The sequence below is a fragment of the Xenopus laevis genome, chromosome 3S, assembly GCF_017654675.1.
Source record: "Xenopus laevis strain J_2021 chromosome 3S, Xenopus_laevis_v10.1, whole genome shotgun sequence".
Lineage (NCBI taxonomy): Eukaryota > Metazoa > Chordata > Amphibia > Anura > Pipidae > Xenopus > Xenopus laevis.
The window spans coordinates 61,254,991-61,268,564 of record NC_054376.1 but is presented as its reverse complement, the minus strand read 5'-3'; the positions used below and the strand labels follow the sequence as shown (position 1 = coordinate 61,268,564).

Sequence of the window (13,574 nt, the reverse complement as noted above, 5' to 3'; positions counted from 1 at the left end):
GTGATTGTAAACTTATTTGTTTCCATTACTCTTAAGGACAACAGTACGTGAAGCAATTGCAGGCTTACTTTTACCTGCCTAATTACTAGTTCCATGAGTGAGTGAGTGACAGATGCTCAGAATCCATCCCCATTCATTTGAACAGCAATTGCCTGGTATCACAGATACAGATGTAAGGGTATTGTGGTTTGTAAAATGCTGACTGTGGCCCTGTGAATGCCAACCCCAATGGTTTAGATAGCAAGTTGCCTACAATGCAATAGTCAATAATACCTACCTGCATCCCCCATGGAGCTGAAGATACTTTCAGTGACTGACATGATGGTGTCAGTAGCCTGGTCATACCGTCCAATAGGCTCTCCACGACTTGCAAACTGACGAACATGCTGCAGAAGATCATTCAGTGCCTGACCAACAACAATGGCTGCTGCACTAACTTGTTTCAGGAGCTCTATATCCTCAGTAGCTGACTGACATGCATGAACACAGTTCTCTACGGAACGATCCACTAACTTCCCTGCTTCAATCAGTTGCTCCTGGCACACAGGAGAACTGATGGTTGGACTGACCACCTGTAAGGGTTTTAAAGAAGTTATTATTATGTGTAATAATTATGAGAAGGTAAAAATATGCAATACCAAGAACTGTTATTCTATCACAAAGATTACCATTGAAAGGAATAAGTGATTTTCACTTAGAAAATGGGACACTGTTCCTTTAAGAAAAAAAGTAGCGTTGTATATGTCTTTTCTAGTTGGCTGTTCCTCTTATAAATGTCACTTCCTGTGGCAGAGAGTTTAGCCCTTGACTAAGTGCCTCAAGGGAAACATTCACTTTTAATGTAATCTAATAAATAAAGATTTTTTAATTTATATAAATATTAAATTAAACACTGAATCTTATTTACAAACACTGGACAAAAAAGCACCTGAGCAGTAACCCATTGCACCAATCAAAATTTTGCTTTCCTTGTTTTACTTGTGGCGGGCAGAAAAAGTGTAATCCCAATTGCTTCCATGGGTTACTGCCCAGTAAAAAAGAAAAGTTAAAACTTTAGGAGCCTAAATTCCGATTATTAAATCTGAATTTCTTCTCTGTTAGTTTGGAGAGCGCAATTGCACTAGCAATGCGTGCGCCCCCCCCCTACACCCACTCTGGCGCTCTAAGTGGTATGCGCCGGGTGTGAAAGGGGGCGGCATCAGAAAGGCCGGAAGCCCTGAAACACCCGCGTACTAATATTTGTTGTTCTACCTATATACAATATATATATAAATAACTTATAAGGCACATACCCATTCCTCCGTATAGTTTAGAAGTATGGAACTGTGAAGAAATAGGTACAACAATCCCCCACCCCCTCCAAAACATACCACTGTAAGTTTCACTCTCTTTTACTAAGTTTTTATTGTAAATTCTTTTAAGTAGCAGAAATATTTTCAAAGCAGCAATAATTCTGAGCCAATTAGTCAGAGACCTACGGAACACAGAGGGGCATTCTCTATGTAACAATCTATAACTACCAATTAACTGCCGGAAGGCACTTAGAGGTGCAGGCTTGCACTTTAACTAGGTAGATAAGTTACCCGTTGTTACAAACAGCAATGTCTAACCTCCGGGAGGGGACCTTATGTGGGTGAATGGGTTGGTGATGAGACTTATTGACAAATACAAGAGGTGATGAGACTTATTGTGGAGGTTGAAGGAATGCTTTACAGTTGTTACTGCCGTATTTCACCTTTGGTGAAGTTTGGTTGAATATATTGACTAGGCAATCGTCACTCCTTTACCTTAGATTACATATATGCCTACAACCCTTTGCTTCCAGTCATTCCAACCCACTGCTCTTTACATGGTTTTAATTAATTCTGTGTGTATGGTTTAAGATACACATTAAAAGTTATGTTTTAATGCTACAAATGAGTCTTTGGAATTGACAGATGGGCAGGAGCAATTTCATAGGTCTACTTTTTTCTAACCAACTTTTGTTTCTCAACCTGATGGAAGGTGCTTCCTAACTTATTTTCTTATCACCTGAAAGTACACTCAGGTAAGTGCACCTGAGTTTGCAAGTGATTGCCATAAAAGTGAATGTGGCAATTTTGAATGTTTTTGTCCCATCCACTGAGCTACAAAATCATCCAAACTACACGACCACCTTACTTTAAAATGTAGTCCTGCCCAAGTAGCCCAATACTATTTATTGGCAAAATTCCCACACTAACTGTGATCTAGGAAAGAGCCCGTAATTATGCCCAGTTGTCTTTATATTCCATAGCAAAATAATTTCACACTACCTTTCCCCCATAGCTAGTAAGGTTATGTGCTTACCTTTGCACAGGCAACAAGCTGAGAAGTGGAAAGTGCGCACTGTGTGGCAGCAGCAATCACCCTGTTCTGCAAAACAGTGTCTTCAGTCACTTGAGCCACATTTTTTGCCTTCAACACTAGCATAGCAGCTGCATTAGCTACAGCTTTTGCCAAGTTCATCAACACATCCTAGAAGAAAAGAACAAGTCTAAGTAAAAAAGCGAAAGCATTGTAAAGCTCATTTCACTGATGAGAGAAAATTTCTACAAATACCTGGAACCTCTCATCAGCTTCACTCTCACCGATTTGACGCAATAGCTCCCCACTCGCTTGCCCAATGCTGCCAGCTGCAGTAAGAACAGTCTGACGTGGCTGTAAAAATGGAGTAAAAAATATAAGTGAATACTAAAGAAAGAACAAACAAAACATTACACAAATACAGTAACACAGAGGCATGCGCAACTTGCATTAGATTGGACTGGTCATTCCTAATCGGATTCAGTTGTGCATAAGGAGGTATAGATGGAGTAATTTTTTGTTTTGGCACGACAGCCGACACTATGTAAAGAACCTCATCTTACACCCATTAGCTTCACCTGTAAGTGACAAGTTCCTTGTGTGTTCACAAGGGAAATGTTGTTCAAACAATTGGATTAGGCAGATAAGCACATGAATTAGTTCTGCTGATGATCACACATACATCATTGGCTAAACAGATTGATAAAATATGTTTGATCATAATCTGTACAACTCTAACCTGATAACTCTGCTGGAGTGCTACAGAGGAGCACATTAAGCAATCTAAAGCAAATGTCTTGATAAAACTGGGCACCCTGTACATTACACTCAGACAGATAATGTTCAAACTATATCCAGACAGTAGGATTTCAATTAATTTAGAGTTATTGTGACAAAATGCTTTGTTAAAACATAGAGCGAACAGTGGAAAAATGTTATGCTTTCTCTGATTGAACGGCAGATGGCAAAAATAACATTTCAATATTGCCATATTTTGACTGGCAGAGTAATTAATAACTTCTTCATGCGATGTGTCAATAACTTGAATGAAATGCACCTGTCAAGGCTTGTGAAAGACATTTTCAGCATGAAACATTTTCCATTTACGTGCATGACAGAAGGCATTGAGGGATTTCTCCACCAAAGAAAAACACCAAATGTGCCATAAACCTAAGAGCTATGGGTTGTCAAACTTTTTCAGTTCAATCCCCACTGATGGTTCCACCTTTGGAATTATTACAGATAAAGGAATTACAGAGAAAGGAATATTTATGTATCAGTCATTCAGTCACTTTCAATAACAATAAATACATATTCACCCAAATAGTGTAAATGACAGAATAGGCTTTCAGGTATATCGAGGACAGCAACTGGCCATTCTCCCTAATTCTCATCCTAACTGAACTTCAGGCTAAGCAGTTAGCAGAAATACAATACCAATAATGAAGGTGTTAATATAGATAAGTGCTATTCAAGCAAGGAAGGCTGCATTTATGTGCAATAAAAGAGAATCTAAACCCAGGGCAGCCGAAGTCATGATAATGAAGCTCATAAGAGGTGAGGCACAGCAACATAAGGGGTTCAATACAGAATTATATAGCGACAATAGGAAATGATGTTATGCTAGTTCAGTGTTATGCCCTGATCAGAACTCTTCTATTGCAAGATGCATGTTGTAGCAACAGAATGCAAGCTCTCAATTCTTGCACAGCATTTTAATAACAAATGACTGCGTATTTCACTCACTCAAAGGATTCCTGATCCTGTCTAGCTACAAATGAGGTAAAGCTTGTGAGTATGAATGTGCTAGCTTACTGACCTCCTCAGAAGAAGGTTGTACTGCAGTCAGTAGGTCAGAAACAGCTCCAGCAAGTGTTCTTGCAGCACCCAACAGGTTCTCCCCACTGCCAACTTCATCCTCCATTAGTGCTGCTAGCAATTTCACACCTTTTGACATCTCAGTTAAGTTAGATGAAATAGTGGTTATGGCACAGCCTACAGCGGTGTAATCAGTTTCTGTTGGATGACCTACAAAAAAAAAAAAAACACATGAATTTTGGAAGTATCGATTTACTCCTACTACATTTTCTGCAAAAGGAGAATGGCTCATACCTGCAGTAAGATTCACTACAGAAGCTGTGCCTGCTGTTATAGCATCTACCTGTGAGTGGATCTCATGTTTTGACTCATCTACTTTGTTCTGAATCCAGACTCGTGACGCCTACAACAAAATCCATATCCTACAATTAGTTTTCTCTATTCAATTAAGTATTGTTATTTATATCTCTGAACTTGTCCTCTAACAACGATCCCACTATCTATATACAGTATATTATCATATATACTTTTTCATGTACATATATTTTTTGAATTGGTATTTACCATGTCATGTCCCAGTGGTGGCAAGTTGTCTACATGACCTAGGTCACTGTGAGCCTGTTGCACTGCATGCATACTTGTATTAATTGTTCCCATCAAAGCCTGCTGGGCAGAGGTCTGTAATGTTGAAAGCAAAATGAGAGAGAATGTATTTGAGAAAATCTGCCCAAGTATAGCCCACTTAAGTTAAAGGGTTAGCTTGCATACATCAAGTGGAACAATAAGGCATTGGACCAGTAACAACATAACTTAAAAAATATTGGATCTGTACCACCAGCACAGAAAAAAACTATTTTTGGAAACAAACGTCATGTTATAGAAGTGAAAGGTTTTCATAACATAGTTTGGTACAAAGCCATGAAGGACATCTGACCTTTGCTTATTTCCCCGGTTGATACATAGTAACTTATTTATACAAACTATTTTTGAGTATCTGAAGCAAACATGCAGGTTTTTACCAGTCACTATATATAAATGATAACACCTTTTTGGTGCTGGTTCAGTACTGCTTAGACTAAAAGCAATCCTTGTTTCATCTACACTGCCTCCTTCTTCTATAGCAACTAGCATTTGCAAAGGTCATCAAACCTGTCCAGAGTATGGAAGGTTGACTTGAATCTGCAGAGGATGCGCCTGTAATATCTCAGGCTGGTAGTAATTAAAAAGATACAATTGTAAGTTCCATCACCCACTCTTTTTGCCAAATTAATCTGTACAGAAAGTTCTTCTACAGAATAATCATTTTTACTATACAGTGATTGATAAATAAAATACAGGACCCATACAACACCCAACATATATATAATTGTAAAAATAATCATATAACCGATTGCATCGTTTTTTTTCTGTCCATATTTTACCAATAAGTAGGGATGCACCGAATCCAGGATTCGGTTCGGGATTCACCCAGGATTTGGCTTTTTTCAGCAGGATTCGGATTTGGCCAAATCCTTCTGCCCAGCCAAACCGAATCCTACTTTGCATATGCAAATTAGGGAGGGGGAGGGAAAATGTGTGACTTTTTGTCAGAAAACAAGGAAGTAAAAAATGGTTTCCCCTTCCCACCCCTAATTTGCATATGCAAATTAGGGTTCGGATTCGGTTTGGTATTCGGCCGAATCTTTAGCAAAGGATTCGGGGGTTCAGCCAAATCCAAAATAGTGGATTCGGTGCATCCCTACCAATAAGGCAGAATAACATCCCTAAAATGAGATGAGAGGTATGCCCAAAAGTGTATAACCAAAGTGATCTTTAATCACATTATTATGTAACATAATAACCAGAACGCAACTTCCTGCTTTTTAGCTCTCTAACTCTGAGTCAGCATTCAGCTCAGATTCAAAAGCAACGGTTATGACCCATGTGCCCCCCATTCAAGTCACTGATTGGTTACTGCCTGGTAACCAATCTGTGGAAACCAAGAGAGCTGCAAAGCAGGAAGTAGTATTCTGGCTATTATGTTAGACATCCAGTCACTCCAGCCTTTAGGGTAGGACTACACGGATGTTTTCGCCGCGATCCGACAGTAATGTTGCGACGGGTCAACGCTGCGACTTCATCCGACATTTCTATCTCTTACCTTATTCTTGTAGCATGCGACTTGTCGCAGGCGTTTTGTCAAAGCACATTGGGTCGCGCCGAAAACATCTGTGTAGTCCTACCCTTATACATTTTTGGCAAACTAACTATATTGAAAACATTTTTTATTTTGTAAATCCTATCTATTTACCCAGTTTTTATTTTTATACTGAAGAAATCCTTTAAAGCAACAATGGATTTCTAGTTAATGTCAGTGAGATAATATTGGAGTCAATGAGACCTGACAATTCAAGACAGAACCCTTAAGAACAGATGCCCTATGAAAAATGCACATAATGAAAATACACAAGGCACTAAAATATATTAGTCTCTGTTTAGCCTGTTAAAAAGAAAAAAAAACTCATATTACTAGGTTGGAATTAAGGCAGATATAATTATTCTTATTGGAAGCAAAACCAGCCTATTGGGTTTATGTAATGTTTACATGATTTTCTAGTAGACTTAAGGTATGAAGATCCAAATTAAAGATCGGTTATCCGGAAAACTCCGAAAACAGAGAGTAGTGGTTGCTTTGACCTATCTAGTGCTCTGTAAACAGGAGATTTTTGTTGCACATGACAGGAAATTAGAGAGAACACTGGTTAAGTGATAAAGATTACTGAAATCATTCAACACTTTATAAACTTAAAATTTTAAATATAAACTGGAATAAACACAAATGTCATGAAAAATACAATTTCGTTATAGAATTTGTATTTCAGTAAAATGGAGCATTAACATGTTTGCAAAGCACTTTAATTTCCAAAACAAAAAGCAAATACAGTAGCGTGAAAATTAGCTCCTGCAAAAGATCAGCCTAAAAGACAGCTAGGATCTTTTACTAACACTTGGCAAAACTGCTCTTATGCAGTAATTAACAGTAACCAGAGACTTTCACCGCTTCTGTTATTCACCCTGAATAAGACTGATCAATCTTAACTGTTAATTGATTTCTATGGTTAACTTCACTTGGAAAATTTGCTCATGGTTAGCTAAAACATGAGCCACAGTGATACCCAAAATGTGTAATTTAAATTTTCCAAAAGTTATTAAAAACAATGTTCATGTTCAAGGGGAGGTTCACTTTTAGGAAAACTGAAGAGTATGACCAGTACCCTAGCAGGGTCATTTTCTATACAAACTTCCTCTTTAAAAATCTTAACTGTGGCTTGTCCTGTACATACAGAATATATTAAACCCATTGCCTTTTGTACAGTATGCACTGAATTATTTGCACCACCATATAAATATATTATATAGTAAATAAACAATCAATTGGACAGTAGTGTTGAGTTGAATCGGATACACATATACCGACAGCACTTTATAAAGGAGCCAAAAGGGGCAAACCTTAAGACTAGAAGAATGATTATTGACATTTAGCATCTTTTAGGATTTTAAGAACATTCAGAGTTTGAGTCCTCGCTTTAACCAGGGAAAATGTGTCCATCAGTGTAAAATTCCTAGATGGAGTCTGGAAGAAAATTACTCCATGAAATGAATTTTGCCTTCAAGTGGTGGATTACTTATTTGCACCTACGGCAGAGGTGCCTCACAAGAAGACTGGGCAATACTATTTAAAGACTTCTCGGTATCCAGTCAACCTTGATTGCCGTATGAATTTTGCCTTCATAGGGATTAGTTATGAAAAGAAGCATTTTTGAAATGCATAAACTAATGCTGTTTTGCAGGCTATGAAACATAACTCTGTAAATCTCTTATGGAATATTATTCATATTTTTCAAATCACTTAAGTTATTTCTTCGAAACAAGAGGAAACTAGGTTAGGAGTCAATGTACTCCTCTAATTAGAAGAGACAGCTAGCTCTCCACTGTTAGGGAGCCGATTTATTGGAGCGATAAGTGTAACAGAGCATCTAATGATGCACATTCTTGCAAAGAAACAAATGACAGTTTTCATTCTACAGACTGAATGCAATTTAAACAAAGTTGAAAGGAGTTGAGAGAAGAAAAAAAAGGGGGACGATTAAATGAATGCCTGAATAAAATGTGTGACCCAAATGGAAAAAAGGGGAAAAAGTTGGGCCCAAATTTCTGAAAATTTCTAATATAAAGGCTTTATATCTGTTATGTAGCAGCACAAGAGGTAAAATATTCCAAAGTGTTCACTATTCACTGATACAGATGTAAAAATACTATTTGGCTGCTTTGAGTTTGTGGACATGGACAAACAACTGTGCCAACATTGCTACACATATCCTTTAATATAAAACCTGACTCAACTATAGCCTTTGTAGTAACACTAGTAAACTTTACCAGGTCCACGTACCCATAACAACCAACAAGTAATTCGATTTTTAAGTTTTAGTGTAGCTGTAAAGATGAAAACAAAGATCTGATGGATTCCAATGAGCCTGGTTCTCTCTTGCTGCATTATGAACATTTGAACTCTTGAGAAATTAAATGGCTAACTCTTCTTATAAAATGGATATTTTACCTCTTAAAGGAAAACTATACCCCCCAAACAATGTAGGTCTCTATAAAAGGATATTGCATAAAACAGCTCATATGTAAAACCCTGCTTCATGTAAATAAACCATTTTCATAATAATATACTTTTCTAGTAGTATGTGCCATTGGGTAATCATAAATAGAAAATTGCCATTTTAAAAAATAAGGGCCGCCCCCTGGGATCGTAGGATTCACTGTACTCACAAACATACCAACAAGCCATACATGTTAGGTCACATGAGCCAATTAACAGACAGAGTTGTGTCTTTTGCTTCCACACTTCTTCCTGTTACAGTTAGAGTTGTAGTATTTCTGGTCAGGTGATCTCTGAGACAGCACACAGACCATCACCAAATGGTGGCTCAAGGCAAGAGATGTAAAAGGGCAATATTTACTTAAATATATATTCCAGTTTGGTAAGATTCTTTAATATGCCACTTAATATGATATGAACTATCTGTTGCTTAAGTGTTAATTTTAGGGGTATAGTTTTCCTTTAAAGTAATTTAGCATTTTAACAAAGACAAGAAACTATTGCACCCAATCCAAGATTTTACCATTCTACTAAATATGCAGTTCTCACCAGTGGTGGCATGTGTCCTCTATGCATCTGTCCAGTGGTTAGCTGCTGCTGAGCAGAGGGCATGCTTCCTACATTAAAAGTCTCTGGTCCACTGGATCCTGAGCGTATAATTGCAGGAAGAGCTACAGTGCCAAGTTCAGGTTTACCAGCTCTGGTTAGTTGCTGTTGCTGTAAAATAGTAGACCTAAAAGAGAAAGTAAGAACATTTAATCTAGAGATAGATCATCATCATCAATTAACCATTCTAATAACTTGCTATTAGTTCTCACTGGAAAGCCCCTGCCCCTTCTAGTTTGTAAAGAGAGGCATAACAACAGAGACAGCATTCGGATCAGCAGAAGGGAGGCCAAGGGCCTGAGCGACAGCCTGGGTTGCCCTTATGTTAATCCCCCACTAACTACAGCAAATAGGAGGTTATCACTAAAACCGCTTTTCCTGTATACATTTGGATATGATAGTATGATCAATAATATTGTCAAAAACAGAATCAAAAGCTTTCATACATAGTGCTGTGCCGAATAATTCTGAAATTTACAGCCAAGATGCTGCATCATTCCAACAGGCTTACTTTTTTGGTGAGACAGACTCCTCTAGCATTGTCGATTCCTCTTCGCCTTCCAGACCAAAGCGGTCCTTGCTTTGTTTCTAGAGGGAATAATGATTTATATTGAGCCACATTGAAAGCAGTTAAATAACCATCATGAAGATAAAGAGAAGGATGATCTTTACATTTTTTTTAAAAAAGTGACACTCAACAGGTCAGATATTTCTTCTGAAAAGCAACAAATATGCCAGTAGTATTTCATTAAAAACTATTGCTCAGAAACACAATGAATATTAATGTTTATTTCATACTATATTTTAGCTTAAGTGTATTTTCCCATTGTTTAGCTGCAGGCAGTCCTAAACAAAACAACAATTATTGACTAAAATAATTAATCACCAAAGCATTATTATGAGATGATCACATGTACAATTCAGTTCTGACCACTTCAAATATATGTCAGGAAAATAACAAGCGGTGAACAGATATTTTGATTACTCCCACCACAATTCTCATGTAAAGTTCTGTGTGCTAGTGTGTTCTATACCTCGGATCCCAGGTTAGAGATAATAAACACTGGGGGGCTGCCCAACAAATTGGCGCATTGTATTGTTCTTTAAGGTAGGAAACCCCTGCATTGCATTTATTAGTGTTGGTGAAAAGAGCGCTTCCATATAGACTAATTAAAGCACAAATGCGTCTGTTCACTTAAATCTATGGCCGAGTGTCCCTTGGTCATAAAAATCTGCCAACCTGGAGAAGTTAATTAGTAGTATGCCCCAGAATGAATTGTTGTGAATAGAATCTAATTTGATTCTTAAAAAAACAATTGCTGGCTGCTCGCATTTTATGAGATGTAACATGTAAATATTAAATATTTTGGTGCTATGGTTCTCTGAATAACTTGCTTTGTGTCACTTTGCAGCATAGAAAATAAACTACACACACATATTTAAATGTGTGCAATGCCTGATTTCTGATTTCACAAAGTTGAATCTGTAATAGAAGCCAAGATTTTGGTGTGGAAGCCCTGCCATTTTCAGAAAACCCATATTGTAGAACCCTGTATGGAATTAAGATTTACTCACAGTTAGCATCATAACAGTACCTTTTTTAGAATGATATCTATGTAACCAGCAATAAGTTGTGAGATCTGTTCACCTTCTGTGGTTTGCACTGAATAATAGCTTTCTTGATACTCTCCAAAATCCTGAAACACAAGAAGATGTATAATGAAAGAAAAAAGCAAAAATAATAAAAACTGAAATAGGAGATTGTTTGATGTAATGAAAGGTAATTGCGAGAGGTACAGTACACACACACACACAAACAAACCCTGCAAAACAAAAAAGCCCACACAATTAGAGGGTACTTTGTGCTTCATGTGATGCTACTAAAGCACTCTCTATGGCACGTATTCCCAACCTTTTTTTAACAATGATTTGGTAGCTCCTGTGTGGACTGGCAGCCTACAGGAGGCTCTGTTTGGCAGTACCAGTGGTTTCTATGCAACCAAAAGTTGCCTCCAAGACTGGAATTTGAAAACAAGTACCTTTTTTGAAGCCACTGAGAGCAACATCAAAGGGGTTGGTGAGAAACATGTTGCACACAAGCCATTGGAGATCATTGCTCAATGTGATGGACATAGCTTGTATAGAGAGTTTTGATAAAATTATGGCTGCCATGCCATGTCTACAAAGTAAAATTTAAGAGGATATTTCGATAACATGGTGTAATTAGTTTGGGGTGATTAAACTGTTCCAAATGCCATCATAGAGAAATGACATTTAAAGAAAAAAAAAAAAAAAAATGGTAAAAAGAAAACTGTATCTTTATGACATGAGCTCATGGAGTTGTGCTTATATAGAAAAGGCTTATCAACACAATGGGAATGTCCAAGAAAAATATATATAATACATAAAGATATAAAGATCCAATAAATCAGATTTTCCAGATATACACATATATATATATATATATATATATATATATATATATATATATACACATATATATATGTATATACAGTATATATTGCTATAAAGTAGAGAAGTATGTACCAGAGTAAAGCTCTTCGGAGAGGCAGCCCAACGTTTTACAGTTGTGAGTGGCCATTCCTGCAGAACCTCCTTTGTTCTTTCATCCACCCTCATCACTGAATCCTTAGTGATCCCTAGCAGACGTGGCACCAGTTTGTTCTTACCCTTCATTTTTTCCTGCAAGAAATGAATGGAGATGTCAACAGAGATGGATTACAAGTCAGACCTACCTATGGTTAACTCAAAAATTAATCTTTAAAGGTACACACCACACCTCCTTGTTCAACATGACCTCAATGAAAAGGGCTTGCGCAGAACAATTCTTTTTACCTGTCTATTTGCCTATTGTTTTAATAACAAAAAAATTACCCTATGGCTTTTGTTATTTCTTTACCTTAACATGGCAAGCAGTGCAACTGCAGCTATTCCATGTTTGGTTAGACAATTAAATTAACAGTATACAACCCCTACTTTTACCACTGGACATGACTGTGTTGTTAAAAGTAATCAATGATGCCGTGGGGAAGGGGTTGTTGTCAGGGCACTGGTAATTTAATTATCTACCTCAAAGGGTCCAAACCTACAATTGCTTTAGTTTCAATGTTTAGAAAACATTTTCGTGACTAAAATTGGCAAAAATTATGTTTGGAACAAGCCCTATTCATTAAAACCATGTTAAATAAAGGAGTATACAGCTCCTTTAAAAATCAAAGATAGTCAGAACCAAGTTAGGCTCAGCCCCTTTTAAGGAAATGACAAATGATGCATTTTGTCGCACTGCCATACACCTTAAAATACCTTTCAATATGGGACACTAATAATCTCCTGTGCTAAAACACTGTGTTTTAACAGAGGCAATTCTCAGTATCCCCCACAGCAGGATATTTTGTAAATATGACTAAATGCCCAGTGTGTCATTGAGCTTAAATAAACCATGTTCATCACGTATACTGTAACTAGGAACTGCCATTTGTTCAGCCAAATAAAATGCTAGCATGAAGAATTTAAAGCAGCCTTGTAAGGTACATTCCTTGACGAGTTCAAGAGGCTTATGAACAAGAAAGTGTTCAAGCGCTGTTAATAACAAATACAGAGGTGAGAGATTAAATGTTTTCTTTTCATTCTAAATCAATGTGAGGTTAACGAATCTAGACAGTAAAATTAGAGGTCTGACTTAAGAATGTCTAAATTAAACAATCAGACCTTAACTAGGTAATTGGGAAAGAAAGCACCAAAGGAGATGAAAGAAAATTCATGTGAAGCAGGAAGAACCTGATGTGAAGTCAGATTTTCTAAAGGAAGACATCCAAACATATGGATGTAATGAAAAGGAATTATCAAAAAAGGTCACATGGATCAATACTAAAAATATTCAAGTAGAAAATTCAATGTAACTAGTTTACAGGACCAAACAGGAACTGGTCATATACTGAAAGATGATTCAATTGTAAGTAACATGAGAAAATAATTTACAGTGGCTTTTAATTGTCCATCAAGCAGAACCTCTGCCTTCCAGTTCTATTCTGGCTTGGGTGCTATCAGCAATGAGTTTGTATATTCTCCCTGTGTCTACATGGGTTTACTCTAGTACTATGGTTTCCTCCAGCACTCTTGATCATTTTGGCCAAAGTATGTGTAAATGTGACAAAAACCT

At 37.2% G+C, this 13,574-nt stretch overlaps 1 protein-coding gene across 4 annotated transcripts in view; it reads right to left on the bottom strand.

Moving 5' to 3' along the window:
* The window catches only part of LOC108712994 (talin-2), a 116,151-nt gene that overhangs the window by 44,350 nt on the left and 58,227 nt on the right, over positions 1–13,574 (bottom strand). For all 4 annotated transcript variants that reach the window (XM_041588376.1, XM_018255611.1, XM_041588377.1 and 1 more), the window contains 10 exons: positions 11,942–12,097; positions 10,990–11,091; positions 9,906–9,982; positions 9,338–9,521; positions 4,708–4,821; positions 4,438–4,546; positions 4,145–4,353; positions 2,581–2,679; positions 2,329–2,496; positions 278–572 (listed from right to left, as the gene is read on the bottom strand). In XM_041588376.1, coding sequence (XP_041444310.1) covers positions 278–572; positions 2,329–2,496; positions 2,581–2,679; positions 4,145–4,353; positions 4,438–4,546; positions 4,708–4,821; positions 9,338–9,521; positions 9,906–9,982; positions 10,990–11,091; positions 11,942–12,097 — 1,513 coding nt within the window. The remainder of the gene's footprint in view (positions 1–277; positions 573–2,328; positions 2,497–2,580; positions 2,680–4,144; positions 4,354–4,437; positions 4,547–4,707; positions 4,822–9,337; positions 9,522–9,905; positions 9,983–10,989; positions 11,092–11,941; positions 12,098–13,574) is intronic.